The 21,298-nt window shown below is 35.5% G+C and overlaps 2 protein-coding genes, 1 long non-coding RNA gene and 1 pseudogene across 3 annotated transcripts; 3 read left to right on the top strand and 1 right to left on the bottom strand.

The window, feature by feature from the left end:
• Window positions 1-2,548: 2,548 nt before the first annotated feature.
• Window positions 2,549-5,196, top strand: LOC120199625 (S-adenosylmethionine synthase 2-like). Its single transcript, XM_039200659.1, has 2 exons — window positions 2,549-2,648; window positions 3,896-5,196. The coding sequence occupies exon 2, from the start codon at window positions 3,905-3,907 to the stop codon at window positions 5,084-5,086; it is 1,182 nt and encodes a 393-aa protein (XP_039056590.1). The 5' UTR covers window positions 2,549-2,648; window positions 3,896-3,904; the 3' UTR covers window positions 5,087-5,196.
• A 3,773-nt stretch (window positions 5,197-8,969) lies between these two features.
• LOC120199411 lies at window positions 8,970-9,875 on the top strand. The gene is made up of 2 exons (XR_005523461.1): window positions 8,970-9,542; window positions 9,637-9,875. It is a non-coding gene; the product is annotated as an uncharacterized LOC120199411 (long non-coding RNA).
• A 1,136-nt stretch (window positions 9,876-11,011) lies between these two features.
• On the bottom strand, window positions 11,012-12,616 carry LOC120199624 (two-pore potassium channel 5-like). The gene is made up of 2 exons (XM_039200658.1): window positions 11,476-12,616; window positions 11,012-11,367 (listed from the first exon to the last, which is right to left on the bottom strand). The coding sequence occupies exons 1-2, from the start codon at window positions 12,456-12,458 to the stop codon at window positions 11,220-11,222; spliced, it is 1,131 nt and encodes a 376-aa protein (XP_039056589.1). The 5' UTR covers window positions 12,459-12,616; the 3' UTR covers window positions 11,012-11,219.
• A 2,254-nt stretch (window positions 12,617-14,870) lies between these two features.
• LOC120199623 lies at window positions 14,871-19,731 on the top strand (annotated as a pseudogene).
• Window positions 19,732-21,298: the final 1,567 nt, after the last annotated feature.

Here is a 21,298-nt window from a genome sequence, read left to right as displayed (position 1 = left end):
AAAATAATATCCGAACATGATGAGTTCGGGGTGCAATGTAAAAAATATCGTATTTCCCAAAAATAATTTTCGAGTAAGCTGAATACCCTATATATTTTACCGGCTTGGGGGTATTGTGCCAAAATTTATCCATTACGCATATCCCTTTAGTTGAATGCCAAAAAATTATTAATTATATTCTTTGTATATTATGATTCACTTATCCTAACTAAAAAACCACATAATAGCCGATTAACATGATAGGTGGCAGGTAGGGTTGCTTATAGAAAATTACTATTTAAAACTAAGTTATTGTAATAAGCGAATTAGGACATGAACAGAGCATGAACAAATCATGCAGCGTCGCATGTAACACCTAACTAGAAACATAAATACTCACGTTTCTTCTTATAGAAAATGAGGACATGAGACATACCCACTCTAAAGCTTGTCATGATTCACTTGAGAAGGATTGATCCAGTTAATCGTTAACCAGTATTCAAATTAAAACGAGTGAATCATAAAATAACGGTAACTCTCCTCCACTCACCATCCATAGAACCGCTATGAACCATCAGCTCTCATGTAGACCATCAAAGGGAAACCATGAAAATAAAGGTGTTCAAATTTTCGAACTAATTCGGTTAATCGATCGAACCAATTAGTTCGGTTAATTCGGTTGTCCACCGAATTAGTTCGGTCGGTTAACGGTTAATTCGGTTTGAAATCGATTAATTAACCGAAATTAAATTTTAAATTTTAAATATATTATATATAACATATGGGCTCAGCCCAAACCATTTAAAACTCAATTAATAATTTAAGATCCAATAACTTTTAAACCTAAATAAATATTAATTAATTAAAAAATTTATATAAAATTTTTATTTTATAATTATATATTATTTCAATTAATTGTAAACAATTTTCTTGAATTAAAAAATATTAAATATATTATGTATAACATATGGGTTCAGCCCAAACTATTTAAAACTTAATTAATAATTTAAGATCCAATAACTTTTAAACCTAAATCAATATTAATTAATTAAAAATTTTATATAAATTTTTATTTTATAATTATATATTATTAAAATTAATTAGAAACTGTTTTTTTGAATTAAAAAATATTTAATTTTTATATAAATTAGAAAATTTTAAAAAAAATCGGTTAATTCAAAAATTAACTGAATTAATCGAAATTTATTCGGTTCGGTTAATATTTTTGAAGAAAAAAAAATTCGATTCGGTTAATGGTTAAAGAAAAAAAAGTTCGATTAATTCGGTTAATAGTAATTTGATTCGGTCGGCCACCGAATTAATCGAATGAAAAACCCTACATGAAAGTAGAAAAATAAGAGTGGGAAACAAAAAGTGGTGAAAGTAAACGGAGGAGATAATAATATTGTGAACTCTATAAAACACAAATTTTTAAAAATTAAACTACTAAAAAAATTAATAAATGGATTTATCGTTTCTAGCGGTAAGACCATAACTTGTCGATCTCATTCAGGGGTTGTTTCAGCTTTGAAAATAACCATGGGATGCAGGGCTCAACCAAATAGGACATAGACGGCACGTATATGTTACAGAATCCCTTTGGAGGTTCCTTTTATCCAAGTATAAATGCCGCCCTCCTCCTCCTCCATGTAAAGAGTGCCCTTGCCACTATTTGCCAGCCGGCCAATATCTTCCCAGGAAGAGCACAAGGATGTGAAGGCCAATTTTACGCTGGCAAGTCATCTCACCGACAACCGACAACCAACAACCAACAACCGTCACGTGGCGGTCATTCATACCCCAGGCTTTTGGGAAATCCCGGCTATGCATATATATATTTATACACGCAAGACAACTTGTCTTTTATAGGTTACATGAGGATAGCAAGCCCCACCTGCACCAACTACATTGCCACGTCGTTTAGTGGGCCAAAGCATTGCTCAATTTGGTTGGTGAGAGTGTGAACCAATGTTGAATGAAAGTGATTGGTATTAAAATGATGAAAGCTTACCAACCCCAATCCCCCCACTCTACTCGTCAATTTATTTAACATTGGGAAACGTGGCTAAAACCATTAGGTCACATGTCACTTTTCTATTATCATCGTCATCTCCAAAAGAAAAGAAGACAAAAGCAAAATCCCAAAGGATCCACAAATCAAACAAGTATAATTAACTCTACCCTTCGGGAGCAAAAAGTAGTAGTGTTTTTTTTTAGCTTTAATTAATAAAAAGGAGGAGTTCTACAAAATTGGATGAATTTAGAAAATATTTTTTAAATCATTATTTAGATAAAAAAATACGTAATCATCCTATTAATTTTTTTTTTGTAAAATTTAAAATTCAATTAAAACTATGTTAAATAATTTCACTATAAAGAAGCAAATGTCTTTTTCTTCCACCAAACCCCTTCCCGAGTTACAATCAAACAACCCCTTTACATCCAACGGCTACATTTGGTCTTCCAACACTCTCCAATCAGCCGTCAGATGCTGATTTTACCAACACTAAAAATATAAAAATAATAATCCACACCGATAAACCGACAAGATAAATTCGTTCTCTCTATAAATGGCCGCGTTCGAGGCTAGATTCATTGTGCCGTCGAGTTCCGCTGCGTTAGTTCTCTGCTCAGCTCAACACTCTCCTTCTCTCTAGCCTAATATTCAGGTACGCGGTAATTCTTCATCTCAGATTGCCTTTTCAACTAATATTTTTGTGGAAGTTTTGTCTCTATTGCCTGTTGGTTTCATCTTTCGTATTTGTTCGTGGATTTCGCTTTGTTGTTTGTTGTGGCAAAGGAAAATGAGTGTTTTTATTTTGTATTATCTGTTTCTATATCGTTTTCTGCTGATGTTATGGTGAATTATATTCAGATCTGTGCGGGCTTTCTGTTTGTTTTCGATTCTTAGTGTGTATATATATTTTCTGTTTGAATATGCTGGGAAGCCGAATTGAGATGGGCTCTTACTCGTTGGAAGGGTAATTCCATTTCTACTTTTTTGTTTAAGATTTCTTGGAATGCATTCATATATTTTATTTGGGAAGAAAGAAACAGAAGAATTTTTAAGAATTTGTTTAGGAGTGGTGAGGAAATTCGTTCTTGTATTGAAAACATTGTACAGGTGATGCAAGCTAGGAAGAATATGAAAAGGATATTGTTTCGAGGTGGTGGGGGTATAGGTTTTTTGGGTTCTGTTTGTTGGTTGTTTCTTGTAGCAGCTTGCTGCTTCTTTGGATTAAAATACATACATTTTATCCAAAAAAAAAAAGTTTGATTTTGAATACGGATTGTTTGTGGAATTTATACTGCAGAAAAGTTCATTTCGTTTTAGAGTAAAGCATTGCTTATTGTTGGACGACTCGGTTTTGAGTAGGATCGACCGGATCTGCTAATTTTACAGTATTTTCGATCTTCAAATTGAGTTTAAAATTTATGAATGGTGATTTGTGTCTGTCAGTCATTTATGTGCAAGCTAAAACTCCGGTGGTCGTTTTATTTGCTAGGTTTTTTTTTAGTTTGTCGGTGGGTGTCTTTTTCTGATCACACGTCTGTTAAGCTTGTACGATAGTTCCATAAATGCTCGACTTGTTTCTGAGAGTGAGAAATTGCAATGAATAACATAACTGTGAAATTGCAACAGCGTTCATGGTTTTAAAAGTATGTTACACTTAAATTATTGTTCACAGTGCAGAACCTTCCTAAGAATATAATCTTCCTAGAAAGCACGGTACTACTATGTTTAATGCCTGATTCTACCGTTTTTGAGCTGTTCCAGGAAAGCACGACAGAATCAGTGGTTTCTTATTTTGATTTTGATATTTAATTCCTGTGTTATTTATCTTTTATTAGCAGCAGCATATTCGATTGGCCTACCAAACTAATTAAGATTCTTTGGTGGTCTTGCAATATGCAGCTTGTTGGAATGGAGACCTTTCTATTCACATCTGAATCTGTAAATGAGGGTCACCCCGACAAGCTCTGTGACCAGATCTCTGATGCTGTGCTCGATGCTTGCCTTGCCCAGGACCCTGACAGCAAGGTTGCTTGCGAAACATGCACCAAGACCAACATGGTCATGGTCTTCGGAGAGATTACGACCAAAGCCAATGTAGACTATGAGAAGATTGTCCGTGACACATGCCGCTCCATTGGATTTGTTTCTGATGATGTGGGTCTTGATGCCGACAACTGCAAGGTCCTAGTCAATATTGAGCAGCAGAGTCCTGATATTGCCCAGGGTGTGCATGGTCACTTTACCAAGCGCCCAGAAGAAATTGGAGCTGGTGACCAGGGCCATATGTTTGGTTATGCCACTGATGAAACCGCAGAATTGATGCCCCTTAGCCACGTCCTTGCAACTAAACTTGGGGCACGTCTTACTGAGGTTAGGAAGAATGGCACCTGCCCCTGGCTAAGGCCTGATGGTAAAACCCAGGTGACTGTTGAGTACTACAATGATAAGGGTGCCATGGTTCCGATTCGTGTCCACACCGTCCTCATTTCCACCCAGCATGACGAAACTGTTACGAATGATGAAATTGCTGCTGACCTCAAAGAGCATGTTATCAAGCCTGTCATCCCCGAGAAATACCTTGATGAGAAGACAATCTTCCACCTTAACCCATCTGGCCGCTTTGTCATTGGTGGTCCTCACGGTGATGCAGGTCTCACTGGACGTAAGATCATTATTGACACCTATGGTGGCTGGGGAGCCCATGGTGGGGGTGCTTTCTCTGGAAAGGACCCTACCAAGGTGGACAGGAGTGGTGCATACATTGTTAGGCAGGCTGCCAAGAGCATTGTAGCAAATGGTCTTGCCCGGAGGTGCATCGTCCAAGTCTCTTACGCTATTGGTGTGCCTGAGCCCTTGTCGGTCTTTGTAGACAGCTACGGAACAGGAAAGATTCCCGACAAGGAAATCCTCCAAATTGTGAAGGAGAACTTCGACTTTAGGCCTGGAATGATCACCATCAACCTTGATCTCAAGAGGGGAGGCAATGGGCGGTTTTTGAAGACAGCTGCCTATGGACACTTTGGAAGGGACGACGCAGACTTCACCTGGGAAGTTGTGAAGCCCCTCAAATGGGAGAAGCCTCGGTCTTAAAATCCAGCTTTGGCTTGCCTCATAACTATGAGCAAATTCCCCTAGTGTCTCTAATCTCATACACATGATTTCCACCTTTTCATTTCCATTTTCTTACTTTTTTTCTTTCACCTTTAATTGTTTTTTTTTTCAGTGTCGTTTTGCAAAAAATGTAGGAGAATGTTAAGCACCAAATCTTCTTCTTATGATTGCTTGTGGGAGTAATAATCAAATCACCGTTATAAATGCACTGTTTTTATTTGACATTGTATTAGTTGCATCATGTCCTGTGAATGAACACTTGCACAAAAGACTAAAATAAATTAAATAGCAAAAACAAATTATATTTATTATTTACAATCTTTTTGTAAATAAGGGGCTTATTTGGTACTAAATATCTTTTGTTAAAAAAATATGTGTAAAATTTACTCGTCCACTATTTTATATCAAAATTTTATTTTTATACACCATTTAAAAAAAAATTTATTATTTACAATATTTTTGTAAAGTTTTAACTAAAAAATGTGATACTAAAAATTACAACACAAGTTTTAACACTAGCTAAAGGATATTAATTTTATAAAAAAAATATTATTACAAGAAAGGCAAAGGTACGTATGTTAACTTCAAATTATATATAATTATAATTGAACACAAATTATAAATATTTTTATAAAATTAATACATATAAATAGATATTATAATTTATGTATAATTAATATATTTTTATAAAATTAATGTAATTAATTTGATTAAAAGGAAATACTCTCGTGTAACAACCAATAACATGCAATTACAAAGAAACCATGTAATTTCATAATCTTGCAGAAAACAACTCAGGCCAAGTAATAAATCACAATTCTCACCCACGTAATTTTTTATAAAATTATCATAACTTTTCGTATATCGTTTCCCCCCCTTCTTTTATTGATTGATGTTGATCTGCAGGTTGAAATGCAGATGAAGGGGGTGAAGATTTGAGAAGTAAAACTGGTCCCATAAGAACAATATGCTTACTTACTCCAATAAAAACTAAAGGAGAAATAAAAGTAGCAAATGGGTTGTTGTATGTTAGATGGGAATTTTAACTTAGCAATGAATTTGGATGGACAGTGTGGATTAGTCACTATCTCAAGGCATTTGGTGTAACAAAATGACACTAATGGCGAGTTGCTTTCATCGAAAACAATCCTTGACTTACGCCATTAATCGTGCATAATATCATTGATTTTATGCTTAATACCAACATAAGTGTTCAAATTATACTTTTTTTTTCTTGAATAGGTGCTTAAACTATTTTTTTACTCATCCCGATGCCTAACGTGACAAACATTACAACTTTAGGTGTCCTGGCCATCAATGGTGTTAATTTCCACTTAAGTGACACGTGTCGTAATCTTGTAATTTTAAAAATTTTATTTTAAATTTTAAAAATAAAATTATATATTTTTTAAAAAAGAAAACAAATTTTTTTTGAAATAAATCCAAAACTTTGAAAACCTTCATTTCAACTCTTAAACCCACGTTGACCGCAGACCTTTGTCGTCGAAGAAGCTCCACCCAACCTCTCCTTCACCCTGCAACTAAAATCCTTATGAAATCGTGACCAATCGACGATTGATCAACGACGAATCGATATTTTATACCATACGAATCTTAGGATGAAAATCGTGATTCTGACGGCCAATCGACGATAACTACGACGGCGTATGACTAAGAAGATGATAGAGACTACGGTAACGGCGATGGTTGTGGTCGGGAAGGGCGGCGATGGCAGGTTAATATTTGTGGATTTTAGGGATTTGGGGTTTATTTTATGATTTAAGATAAATTAGGGTTTTTATAAATATAATAATATTTTTAATATTTAAAAAAAATAAAATCACCAAATTGTGACATGTGTCACTTAACGAAGAAAATTAACGTCATTGACGGTCCGAACACCTAAAGTAGTAACGTTTGTAACACTAAACACCTAGATGAATCAAAAAATAATTTAAACACCTATTAAAAAATATATAATTTAGACATTTATTTTAATATTAAACCTTGATTTTAACCCTCCAACTCCTAAAATCATGAAATCGCGTGATGAATTAGGCATTAAATTCTTTTAACTTCCTTTTATTTATAAAAATCATTAACACAATATTTTAACCACAAATTAAGAGAGGGAATATATCAAGTAAGAGTTTTTAACCATATGCTCTAACCATTATTGACTTAATCCAAAAAAAATTAACAAAATAGTATGAGAATTGTTTTTACCTTCTTTTGCTTAATAGATTAAGTAAATTTTAATGATTATTTAAATTAATATTAATATTGCTATATTTTAATTATATACTTCTGTATTTTATTAATTGAAACAATTAAAATATATTTTTTACTAAAGAATAATAATTAGAAATTCAATAAACATTTAACTTTGAATAACATCACAAAATAAAATTTATTACTCAGTAGTTAAATTTTATTTTTTTGAATTAATCACTGGTATCCGATCTATTAAACGATTAATCCAAATCGGTTTTGCAGGGGCCCATTATGAACTTGATCCTTCAACGTAAACACTAAGAGAGTTTTGAATAAGATTCGTTTTTAAAAAAATGTATTCAAATTATAAAAATATAAACAGAAACGAATATGCCTAGCGAGATTTGTACGTTACCTTGAGGCTCGCAAATGTTGGCCACTTTTTTCTCCTTAAAATAAGAGATTTTATTAACCACTATAATATATATTCATCCATTAAATTTTATAGGAGTATAACTCTTTAAAATATTATATTAAAAATTTAAAATTATAAAATTGTAATAAACAATCTTTAGAGGAGAAGAATAAAAGCTCTCGGTTGATATCTCATTTTTATATTAGATTGTGAGTTTATTACTCACTAGAAGTAAAATTCTACCTTCCCTCTCCTAGGTACATATTGTTAAAAAAATTATAATAGTATAAGTTTTTGAAAAATATGAAATTAAATTAGTATATAAAATAAATATTTTTTTTATTAATTTAAAGGTAATTACAATGTAGTATTTGTTCGAAAGACTCTCAACCCATTTGATAATGAACGCTCAAATACATCTGACATACAATGTGCTAGTACCGATACCTTTAGAATAACAACCATCCATTTAATCACTAAGATAACTTAGTTTATACTGTAAAATAAATATTTAAATCAAATAAAATTTTGAATACAATCTCTTAACATCAAGATATATTAATATACCGAGGGGTGTTGGAGTGCGGTCCGTCCCTTGAAAAGTTCCATTCCAATGTTATTTAAGTACTTAATATGTCTCATTAAATCTGTGAATTATTATTTTTTTAATCAAATTTTAGTAACCTTGACTCATTATTGTTTGAAATTTATTTTTAGTAAAAATATGAAAATGTATACCCTAAAAGCCTTCAATCAAATAGTTTTTAAATATATATTTTATAAAATTCAATTGTTTAAATCATAGTCAAAGTTTAAAAGTTTCGAATTTTAAAAAGTCAATACGAGACCCTTTTAATGGGATGAAAATAGTATTTTTTTATATTTTTATAAAAAATCTAATTATATGTTCATAAAGTTTTATAATTTTGAATTCTTTAAAATTTTAATATAATTATTTAAATTTATTTATGTTAAAATAAAATTATAGGTTAATTTCTACGAGGAAGTATTGTGAGACTACGGGTAATAATGCCCTGAGAGACAGGTTAACGCGTGTATTAAAAGGAATAGCAAACCCTTCTTACCCTTTCCCTAAGAAACTTGTTAAATCAAAAACACAAATTAGGAAATGAAGGTCGGTTGGGATCGTGTCCAATCAAGTGAAAATGACATAATTTCCTCTTTTTTAACTTAAAACAAAGTCGTTCTGCCCGTTAAAAATTGTCCCTTGGGAACTATGAAAAAAATCATGCAATATCTGATCTTGCACACAAAAGTCTCTTTCTTTAGTTTCAAGGTAGAAATTTGGAAAAACGTGAAAATGGATGGTTAATTAGGTTAGGATAGTAAAAAATATCATTAGATTTCCCCCCCACCCTTCTTTGGCTTTAATTACCTTGAAAATTGCATGTTGTGCTGTATTTTAAGTTTTTCCTGCTAAAGATTCATCTCCGGATCTTCTTCTTCGATGAATCCTGGAATGCGAATCAATTGTTAAGTTTTAATCAATCAAAGGGGAAAAAGGGTCTTGTCAGAGTTGACAAAATGGACAACTTTCCCAGGTTATTATGTGGGTGGAGCTGGGAGGAGAACAAGTTGTTTGAGGTGGCTCTAGCGGTGGTCGACGAGCAACACCGGATCGTTGGGAAGCGGTTGCAGACATGATCGGAGGACAAAAACGTGCAGAAGACGTGCAGAAACATTATGTCATTCTTTTGGAGGATTTGCAGTTCATAGAGTCGGGCAAATTTGACCAAATCTCGCCGAAGAAAATCGATCCGTATGATGGACCAATGAAGATAACAAGTATATGAACATGCAGCCTTTCTTTTCTGCCATTTTCTTATTAGGTAACAGTATTGTCTAATCCTTTTTTTTTCTGATGTATTTTGGCTTACAGATCACTGGTACGATTGAACATAAATTGATCCCCGGAGCCAGTGTTCGTTCATGGCAGATTTGTTATTGGTGCCGGTACCCGCGCCGGTGTCGGAACCAATAGTTTTTGTTTTAATTGATCAATTCTAAAGGTAATGTTGGCTTTTCGTAGATGTAATTAATCTCCTTAATGATTCAGACTCTGCAAATAGATAAATTATTGGGGTTAAAGTTGAATATAATACGTCTAGTTTTCCATTATAGATTTAGATAAAAAAAACTTGCCAATGTGAGCCGGGGAAATAATATTTGTAGTTAAGGCAGTCTTATCCTGGGTTGCAAATAGCGGCGGAATAACAATATCATGGCCGTTATATCGCGGTCGCGACGGTATCCGAAAACGCTATCACAGAAAATAACGATGTGAAGCGGAATCACACTAATAATGGCAGATCGCGGCCGCAATTTAACAGATCGCGGCCAATCGTGACAATAGTGGACTGCTATTCCGCTGTTATTCCGTTATTTTATTTTTTATTTTTAAAAAAGGTTTTTTAGTTAAAAAAATCAATAAAAAAATCCACGATCGCGATATTCGCAATGACCGCAATAACATCCGTTATATCTACAACCGTAATAAACGCAACACGACTGAAAATGTGAAAGCGAACGCTATTTAAAACCCTAATCTTATCTCATCTTTTGACAATAATTCTCGCTTACCTGATTCATAGATAAACTAATTTAATGATTAAATTGCATCTAAAATAATTAATTATTCTCAAATTGATTTCCCTATTTCGCACTCCAGATTCTGTCTCGCGGTCTCGCCGATGACAATCATGGGATTCATGGCTACTAGTCAACAATGCTCATTTTTATAATAATATTATAACATCCCATTATAGATTTAGCGAACCAGGAAAGTGGTCCGAGTCTATGGTTGTTATCCGCATTATTTATGTAACAAGCCCAACAGGATCGGCGGAACACAGTCTGAAACTGTACTAGCAATTTGAGAGCCTGTTGAAAATACAAGTTTGTGAGTACTTCCCGACACTTCATCTGTTGGTGTACTCTCTTAAAATCATGTGTCCGTCCTGAATTGAATGTGATAATTTTTGTCGTTCAACTCTTGAACGATACTTGTAAGTTTGTAAACACGTATGGACTCGCTCGAAGTATTTTGGTGCTCAGGAATAGGCAATGGGAGACCCAAATAAACCATGCCTTTAGTGAAGCCGATTGACTGGTAAGAACCAGAAATGCATTACAGAGTTCCTCCTCCTGCAGCATTTCTCGACATCCTAGCAGATGATACTGCTGGAGCGGTCTTTGTAAGAAGAGGGTGAATATTAATATGTAATTAGGCGCTTGCTGTTTCTGTTTTTACCTTGTGGATAACGATTACATTGGCAACAAAGAATTACAATTCAGATTTCAGACACTAATGAAATCAGAAACATGTTGCTGTCTTTAGCTAATCCCGTTTTCTGTTCACATAATTGCAGCTAGAAAAAGTATACAACTGAGATATATTCTAGCTTCGCTTTATATACATTTCCCCATCCATTGCCCGAAGTTCCTAAGCTTATCTGCAGAATATCACAAGTGATTTTCCAAGAGGTCGGGAAGAGTTATTTTCCCAGAGTTATTTGGGTCTAGCTTGCTGAACTGATCACATATCTGCAATATATCTTTCTCCCCAATCTTTCCCATCTCTTTCAGCTTGTATATCACATACTCGGATTTACTGCAACCAGAAATAACCACAAACAAGACCAACATTCTAAGTTCTCAAATGATCGATAACAGAGGGTAATTGTGATGAATTCATAGTCAAGGTAGATTGAAATCCAACCTGATAAAACCATTGTTGTTAATGCCAGCAGCTAGCAAATCTTCAATAGTGACCTCTCTATGCAACACCCACTTGGCAATCCTCCGATGCCTCTTGTCGACCCTTGCTTCAGCCAAATACAAAAACGCCCTAGCCACAGCCAGCGTTGAGATCAGAAGCCAAACGCCGGAAAACAATCTCCCGGTGAGAGTCTTAAACGCCCTATCCCCATAACCCACTGTGGTAACCGACATGACCGACAAGTAAACCGAATCGATCCAGTCTAAGCCTTCCACAAAGTACAACATCAAAGTTCCAATTCCAATACAGAACACCACGACCCCAAGTGCCAGCCCAACCTTAAGCCTTATCCTCATCCGTCCTTTATCCACATCCACAATGTAATTCCTAGCCGAAAACCTTTGCTGCAATTTCTTCATGTGAATCCCAGTTAAAATCATGTTCTCTTGCAGGTCGAGAACGTAACTCACAGCCCCACTCAACAGAATGTCTATGAAACCGAAACCGACCAATACAAAAACACAGGCGAAAATCTTGGTAGCGGGGGTTAAGGGGGTTATATCGCCGTAACCGATGGTACACATGGTGACTATACAGAAGTAAAGAGCATCGACAACCGGGTGAGTCTCGATGCCGGAGAATTCATCCGTGTTGAAAGAGTAAATAGCGACACCGAGTAACAAGTAAATGGATAGCAAGAACACGGCTTGCCTGATGATGGTTCTGGACTCTGATTGGGGTTTGGGAACTTGGTGTGTTTTGGGCTTCAGGTCACGCATGATTGGCATGGCTGGAGCCGTTTTACAGCGGTGGAGAGAACCGTGGTTCTTGGACCAGGCGAGGTGAGAAGGGGGTAGAGTTTGTTGGTGGTCTTGGATTTCTGATTGTGTGCGTTTGAAGCATAAGCCATGATGGCCGTCTTCAAGAATGGACCGAAGTTGAGGTTTTGATTGGAGGGAGAGAAAAGGTTCATCGTCTTCCATCTCAGATGAAGCTTTTACTAATTTGCAAAGGAGACAGAACAGTGGTCTGGGATTGTTGAGCGACAGTTGATTTCTACTGTGGAGTAGTTTTTATTGTTCGATATTTTTTCACCTTAGTGGGAACAACGTTCGCCATTTGTGAGAAACTGCTCGAGGAATCAGGAACCGCAGGTTCTTTATCTTCGCAAACTAATCATTGCATGGCGCCAAATCCACAACTATTGGTTCAGGATAAATAAATAAAATAACTTTACTACCGATAAACTAAACCATGCACTTTTTCAATTACACAACTGATTTGTCGCAAAATAATTAAGAGCATACTGAGAAGAATAATTGGATATCTTACATCGATTGTTTTTTTTTTGAATGAATTCAAATGTTAGGTTTATCATTTGAGAAAATTTTAACCTTCATGCAAATCTTTTTATTATTATTTAAATATTTAATAAACTAGATCAATTCAAACATTTTTCTATTGTTAAACTTTTTTTTATTAATCTATGGTGATTAAAAGGTCGTATATATTCTAAATATTCACAACCATTTAACAATGAAAGTTCTAGCACCCTTGCAAATCTATGATACTCGAACCTATAACCTCTAAAGATAGTAACCATCACTTTACCATTGAAGTAACTTGATTGTGATTAATGTTAAACTTTAAATTGATGGAATGTGATGTAATGATTAAATAATAAACGAAACTGATATAGTTTATATAAAAATTAATAGAATAATAAATGTTATAAATTTTATTTTATTTTTTTTATAAAATTCTATCTACCATCCTCCAATCCATACCTAGTGGTGCGTCACATGATAGCCACTATTGAGTCTCTCATCTTGCTCTGAACAAAACACAACTAGTTGTGACCCTTTGTCGTGGTCGGAGGTAGGGGGAGAGGGACGATGCAGGTGTTTTTTTTAATTTCTTTTAATAATATTTTTATTATTAAAAATAAAAAATATAACGGTAGACACCTAAAAGTGTAATGAAAAAAACATTAAACACTTATTTTTAACGAATTTTTTTTAGGCACCAAAAATCAATTTAATAGTATAGGCACCTAAAATTGTATTAAACCATTTTTTTTAGTTAAAGAAAGGGGTTGTCTAGGTTTAAAAATATTGTCAATTTGGATTAACATACATGCTGCATCCCTTCTCTCGAGGTCATTCCAAAGCGATCATATTTTTATACAATATATGTCAAAATTATTTCTTGATGATGTCATTATATCATGTGACTACCGACAAGGTTGATTCAAGTAGTAAACAGTTTGATATTACTTAAGCAATGTCTCGAGTTCGAGTTATTGTATATGCAGAAAGTTCCTGTTAGGAGACTCACCCACCAAAGTCAGGTATGCGACTCGGGTCGGTTTAGATTAGTCAAGACAAAACCTTAGAACCGGGAGGTCGACAAAAAAAAATATCACGTGACTTTCGAATAATTGAAATATATAAAAAAAAATCTTATAAGATAGAGGAGGGAATAAAAAGGAATGGGGAATTCTGGAAAAACCTTAGTTGAATTTAATAACATCCATTCTGCCAGAAAACACACAAAAATCACACTATAAAATAATTAATAGGTATTTTGAAGATTATATTGATAGTTTATTTGTTAAAGGAATTGTATATTATTAATCCACTCCTAGTTGTTCTCTCTAAAATATTTCTAATAAGCTTCCGTTGAGTTGACTTAGTTTTTTTATTCTACTAATTTTTTTTATTAAGATTATGTTTTGTTTATCTTTCTTTTCATTAAATTTTTTCCTTTTAATAATTATTATTTGAATAAAATATACTGTTTTCTTCATACAATGATGACTCAAATACTAATGATCATAAATTTTCTTATTTAATTCGTTTCATAACTTAATCATCTATTGATCCAATTAGAAATAAAATTTTAAAAAATAAAATTTAAGATTATTATAAAAAGATATTATGATTTGTTTATATAATCTTTAAATCAAATAATTAAGAAAATTTCTTTATTAAGGTAAGTTTTTAACCAAAATTTTTTTTTATAAAAAATTACTTTATCCACAAAATTGCTTTTAAGGTAAAGTTTAGACACTTACTTTATTAAGAGAAAAAAAAATAATCTACAGGTAAAATACGTGCTGTTCAAGGAAAGGCTCGCCAAAAGCTTAATATAAATATTACAATTTTTTTTAAACTGAAACATAAAGTGACGCCGGCTGGGCACCAAGTGGGAACAGAATCCAACTACCATTTCGAACTTTTGGTAATTTGATTCTTCTCGATCACCCTTTTCATTTTGTTAGTGAGTTAGGACTTAGGAGGTATCTGGGTTATCTTCAAATGATGGCTTTGTTAGTGGTAACAATGATGATGAAGTTTATTTTATTGAAACACTTCCAGCTTGGGATCCAGCACCATGGCCTCTGAGAACGGCTTGAATGAACCTACTGCGAGGCATGAGGCCAGCACATCGAAAAGCCAGGAAGAGCCGGAGAAAATCTCCGGCGTCAATGGAAAAAATCAAGGTTCAGAAGGCAAAAAAGGGGATGGGAAAACCAACACGGTTGCATTTTACAAGCTGTTTGCGTTCGCTGATTTAACGGATATATTATTGATGATCGTTGGCACGATCGGAGCGGTTGGGAACGGTGTATGTATGCCCCTTATGACGGTCCTCTTAGGGGATCTCATTGACGCTTTTGGAGAAAACCAAAATGACGACAGAATCGTTGATACTGTCTCCAGGGTACTATAACACGTAGCATGAACTTAAGTTGTAAGGTTGTGTTTTTATTTAAGTTTTCATTATTTCATTGAATTTATACAATGGGCTGGTTCTTGAAAAATAACAGGTTGCTTTGAGATTCGTCTACCTTGGGGCAGGGGCATTGGTGGCGGCCTTTCTCCGTAAGTAAATCTCTTATTTAAACCGTATACCTGACGTTATATGACATACCGGAGAGTTTAATGTTTTGGTTTATTGTTTTCAGAGGTGGCCTGTTGGATAGTCACAGGTGAGAGGCAAGCCTCTAGAATAAGGGGATTGTACTTGAAAACCATATTGAGGCAAGACGTTGCTTTCTTTGATTTTGAAACAAACACGGGAGAAGTCGTCGGAAGAATGTCTGGGGACACAGTTCTTATACAGGATGCCATGGGCGAGAAGGTAACATATCACGGACCTGTGACGGTTAGAATCCTCGAAATCATCCTATATATACATGTAATCATGGAACTGTTTGTTTATGTTTGCTGGTTGGGAAGTTTATACAGTTGATACCGACATTCATTGGAGGCTTTGTTATAGCCTTTGTGAGGGGATGGCTTCTAACCCTTGTCATGTTGTCATCCATCCCTCCCCTTGTAATATCTGTTGGTGCCATGGCCCTTATAATATCTAAGATGGCATCACTTGGACAAAATGCTTATGCCAAAGCTGCTACCGTCGTCGAACAGACAATCGGTTCAATCAGAACAGTATGTTCCATATGAAGAATAATTGTGTTATTTTCTTTTTCAGTGAAAATATATGACTAATTTATTCAATCTGATTCTAGGTTGCATCATTTACTGGTGAGAAGCAGGCCATAAGCAATTACAATAAGTTTCTTGTTACAGCTTACAAATCAGGCGTTCATGGAGGCACTGCTGCTGGACTCGGTCTTGGTGTACTTTTTCTAATTGTATTTTGCAGTTATTCTTTGGCTATATGGTTTGGTGCCAGAATGGTTTTGGAAAGAGGGTACTCTGGAGGTGAAGTAATCACTGTGATTTTCGCTGTATTGACGGGTTCCATGTGAGTTAAACTTTCAACTTTGTTTATATTGTACTTGTTATGCCATGCTTCACTTTTCATAACATTAGTTCATTGTATATATGTATGTTTCAGGTCCCTGGGGCAGGCATCCCCATTCGTGACTGCATTTGCTTCGGTCAAGCAGCGGCCTTTAAGATGTTTGAATCCATCAAAAGGAAGCCCATAATCGACCCATATGACACTAGGGGGAAAGTATCGGAGGACATACACGGGGATGTAGAACTGAGGGATGTTTATTTCAGTTACCCTGCTAGACCAGACGAGCAAATTTTCAGTGGCTTCTCTCTATCTATTCAAAATGGCACAACAGCAGCTTTGGTCGGACAAAGTGGAAGTGGGAATTCGACAGTGATAAGCCTTATAGAGAGTTTTATGATCCTCATGATGGTGAAGTTCTTATTGATGGCATTAATCTCAAGGAGTTTCAGCTTCGATGGATCAGGGGAAAGATTGGTCTTGTTAGCCAGGAGCCTGTATTGTTCACATCAAGCATTAGGGATAACATTGCTTATGGAAAGGAAGGTGCAACCACAGAAGAGATACGAGCCGCTGCTGAACTTGCGAATGCATCTAAGTTCATCGATAAACTGCCTCAGGTTTAATTTCCGGTCCATGTGACAATATAACTTCTACAATTATATATGAATTGAATTGCATATTTACTTTGGAAAACTGAACTCCATATGCAGGGACTACATACTATGGTTGGAGAGCATGGAACTCAGCTTTCTGGTGAGAGCGGCGATAGCAAGAGCAATTCTGAAGGACCCTAGAATATTACTTTTAGATGAAGCTACAAGTGCATTAGATGCAGAATCTGAAAGGATAGTGCAAGAAGCATTGGATAGGATGATGAGAAATAGGACGACTATCATTGTCGCTCATTGTTTGATTACTGTGAGAAATGCTGATATGATTGCTATAATTCATCGAGGAAAAATGGTCGAAAAAGGCGAGTTAAAAGAATATCTATGTTGAATTTCATCTTAACTTAGTCATTGTCATCAGCATCATCTATAAGAACTTTTTTAACTACTTCTACGTCATTCTAGCATTTTCTCATCGTTGATATTATTTTGCACATTGAGCAGGAACTCATACGGACCTAACTCGAGATTCCTGAGGGAGCATACTCTCAGCTAATTCGGTTACATGAAGTAAATAAAGAGTCGGAACAGGTAATAGAGATATCATACGGTAATTCAGAATCGTTTAAACATTCAAGCCCAAGAAGGTCATTGCAGCGCTCAATCAGTAGGGGTTCATCTATGGGAAATAGAAAACGACATTCATTTAATGCATCATTTGGTTTATCTACTGCGATGCATGTCACTGATCCTACAATGGAAGATACAGAAAAACCTTCTGAAGTACCATCAGAACAGGCTCCAAAGGTTTACCTCCGTCGTCTTGCTTACCTCAACAAGCCAGAGATTCCTGTTCTCCTACTTGGAACTATAGCTGCAGCTGCTAACAGTGTAATATTTCCGATTTTCGGTATCCTAATCTCCCGTGTAATTGACACATTCTTTAAGCCACCTCATGAAATCAGAGAGGATTCAAGGTTCTGGGCATTAATATTCATCGCGCTTGGGGTGGCATCAGTTGTGGTAGGTCCAGCACAAAATTACTTCTTTTCCATGGCTGGATGTAAATTAGTCCAAAGAATCAGATCGATGTGTTTTGAGAAAGTGGTCTGCATGGAAGTTGGTTGGTTCGATGAACTGGAAAATTCTAGTGGCGCCATTGGTGCTAGGCTCTCAGTAGATGCAGCCACAATACACGTCCTAGTCGGAGATACACTAGCTCAGCTGATTCAAAACAGTTCATCGGCAATTGCTGGTTTAGTCATTGCTTTTGTTGCATGTTGGCAGTTGGCAATCATTGTCCTAGTACAACTCCCTCTTGTGGGGCTCAATGGATATATTCAAATAAAATTCATGAAGGGTTTTAGTGCAGATGCAAAGGTATGCTAAAAAAATAAGCACCTCAACTTTTCATGTATTACTTCCATAATTTTGAGAAAGAAGTATGATTTTAAGTGCAGTATTGATTTATATGTACATTTAAACTGTTGCAGGCTAATGATGCAGTTGGTAGTATAAGAACGGTTGCATCCTTTTGTGCAGAGGAAAAGGTGATGCAGCTCTACAAGAAGAAATGTGAAGGACCTATGAAAACTGGGATTAAGCAGGGTTTAATCAGTGGAACAGGATTTGGAGTTTCATTCTTCTTTTTGTTTTCTTTTTATGCGACGAGTTTCTATGCAGGAGCTCAACTTGTTGAGCATGGTTATACAACATTCAGAGATGTTTTCCAAGTGAGTCTAACACTACCTTTTTTTTAAAATAAAAAAAAAACTTCATGTCCTTATGATACTGAGTTTGATATATTCTTTGCAGGTTTTCTTTGCTTTGACTATGGCAGCTATAGGAATATCACAATCAAGCTCCTTTGCTCCCGACTCCGGCAAAGCCAAGGTTGCTGCCGCTTCCATTTTTGCGATTATTGATCGCGAGTCTAAGATAGACCCAAGCGATGAGTCCGGGATGACACTAGAAAACGTGACTTTGGTTGCAGATATTCAAATTCTCCGGGACTTGAGTGTGTCTATTCGTGCTGGCAAGGTAACGATCCTATTGCCGTTTCGAACACATTTCTCGGAAAACCGAAATCGTCCTATTCATGTCACCTTTGTTGCAGACTGTGGCTTTGGTTGGAGAAAGTGGGAGCGGGAAATCCACAGTCATCTCATTATTGGAGAGATTTTACGAGCCCGAATCAGGAAGCATCACTCTTGATGGAGTTGAGATCCGAAAGTTTCAATTGAAGTGGCTAAGGCAAAAAATGGGACTCGTGAGCCAAGAGCCTGTTTTATTTAACGGCACAATCCGTGCCAACATTGCATACGGGAAAGGTGGAAATGCAACCGAGTCCGAGATTTTTGCTGCATCAGAATTGGCCAATGCTCACAAGTTCATTAGTGCACTACAACAGGTCATTAGTCATTGCCATCACAAATTTTATCCACATGTTGGCAAACATGCTTGATCGGTTTACTTATATATGTTTCTTCCTTTGGTCCTTCCAGGGTTACGATACGGTCGTAGGCGAACGAGGAGTTCAGTTGTCGTGAGGACAGAAACAACGTGTAGCGATTGAGCGAGCCATCGTTAAAAGACCGACGATACTGCTGTTAGACGAGGCGACGAGCGTGTTGGATGCGGAATCGGAGAAGGTGGTTCAAGATGCACCGAATAGGGTGATAGTGAACCGAACAACGGTTGTAGTGGCTCATAGGCTATCCACAATAAAAAATGCAGATGTTATAGCTGTGGTTAAAAATGGCGTTATTGTAGAGAAAGGAAAGCATGACACCTTGATCAACATCAAAGATGGTTTCTATGCTTCCTTGGTTTCACTTCACATGAATGGGTTCCATGCATAATTTTTTTTAATTATATAAATGTACTTTCCTTATTGGCTTTCATGTAAACAATAAATTTCAGCTAAGTATCATTTATCTATTCCTTTTTCACCTGCTGCTGATCATTTGTAATTCTAATCTATTTTTTTTGGATTAATCACTTCCATCTAATCTATTGATTGATTAATCCAAATCGGATACTGAAGATGTGAGGATGACTTTTTTAACTCAGTTTATTTCATTCACAAACGTTAAGATTCGAATTTCTGATCTTATGTAAAGAATTTAATGTCTTATCTTACTAAACAAACTAATTCTTGGTTTTAATCTATTTTTTTTATATTTACTTACTGTTAACAAATTACGAGAAGATCAAGATGCTGACAACTTATCACAATCTTACAAAAATGATATAGGAAAGCTGAACTACTTGACTAAAACTACGTAAAAATGCATTAAATAATGAAGCTAGAACCCTGGACTGTAGATGGTGTTGACGTCATGGGTATTGAAAGATCTGAGGGCGTTTTTATCTAAAAATCACCTAAACAATCAATAATTATCTGTTAGGCATCCATTGACCAAATTTTATCGATCTAACACCTACTTGCTGACATGGACAGAACGCACGGATCACCATCCGTGCATTCTCTGGGTTTTCGTCCGAGCTGGCGTCACGCGGGCAAAGTGCGGATCACCTTCCGCGCCTTTGCAGGAAAAACTGACACGCAGTGGAAGGCGCAGATGCTTCCATAAATACCTCCAACCGCTCGTCTTTCCCCTATAATTACCACCTACTCCTCCCCTATAATTACCACATACTCCTCCCCTATAAATATCACCTCATACAACTCTCAAACCACTCAAAAAAAATATTCTTTTACTTTTATCATTCATTCTAACAAGTTTCAAGTGGGTTTTGTTATTGTTTTTAGAAGGTAAAATTATTTTTATTATATTATAATCATTAAATAGTGTATTATTTTATTATATTTGAATGTGCTAATTTTTTTTAATGTTTTGCAGTTACAAAATGGAAGGCGGGTTGCTGCGTTTAAATATAAATCATATCTCGAGTCATTTTGTGGATAAGATAACAATTTGAAATTGTGTTATGTTAATTATTTTGAATGTTTTTTTAGTATTAGTTTATATTTTAATTTTAGTTTATATTTTAATTTGTATACTATTTATTTAACTAGGGAATGATCGTATATTAGATCCATTTATTCGTAACACTAAGTTAGAGATGTCGAATCGTGTATGGTTGTATTTAGCCGAGGTTGGATTCGATTACATAGCTATATTTAAAGGGCATTGTAACATTAAATCCAACCTTATTTCTGCACTGGTCGAGAGGTGAAGACCAGAGACATACACATTCCATCTACCGTGTGGGGAGTGCACTTTATGCTAGAGAATGTTTCCTTATATTTGGGGATTTCGGTAGATGGTGATGTCATTTCTGGTGTGGCGGATGGTGATTGACATTCCTTGTGCAAGGAGTATCTTGGAGGTATCTCGTTTAATTTCAATGGTGGTCAAATATCGTTATCATGGTTGGCTAAAAATTTTCGACAGTTGAACGACGACTGTTCC

This window comes from Hibiscus syriacus, unplaced genomic scaffold (assembly GCF_006381635.1).
Source record: "Hibiscus syriacus cultivar Baekdansim isolate YM2019G1 unplaced genomic scaffold, ASM638163v2 tig00005459_pilon, whole genome shotgun sequence".
Classification (NCBI taxonomy): Eukaryota; Viridiplantae; Streptophyta; class Magnoliopsida; order Malvales; family Malvaceae; genus Hibiscus; species Hibiscus syriacus.
The sequence above is the reverse complement of the archived record's forward strand: the minus strand, read 5'-3'. Positions and strand labels throughout refer to the sequence as shown.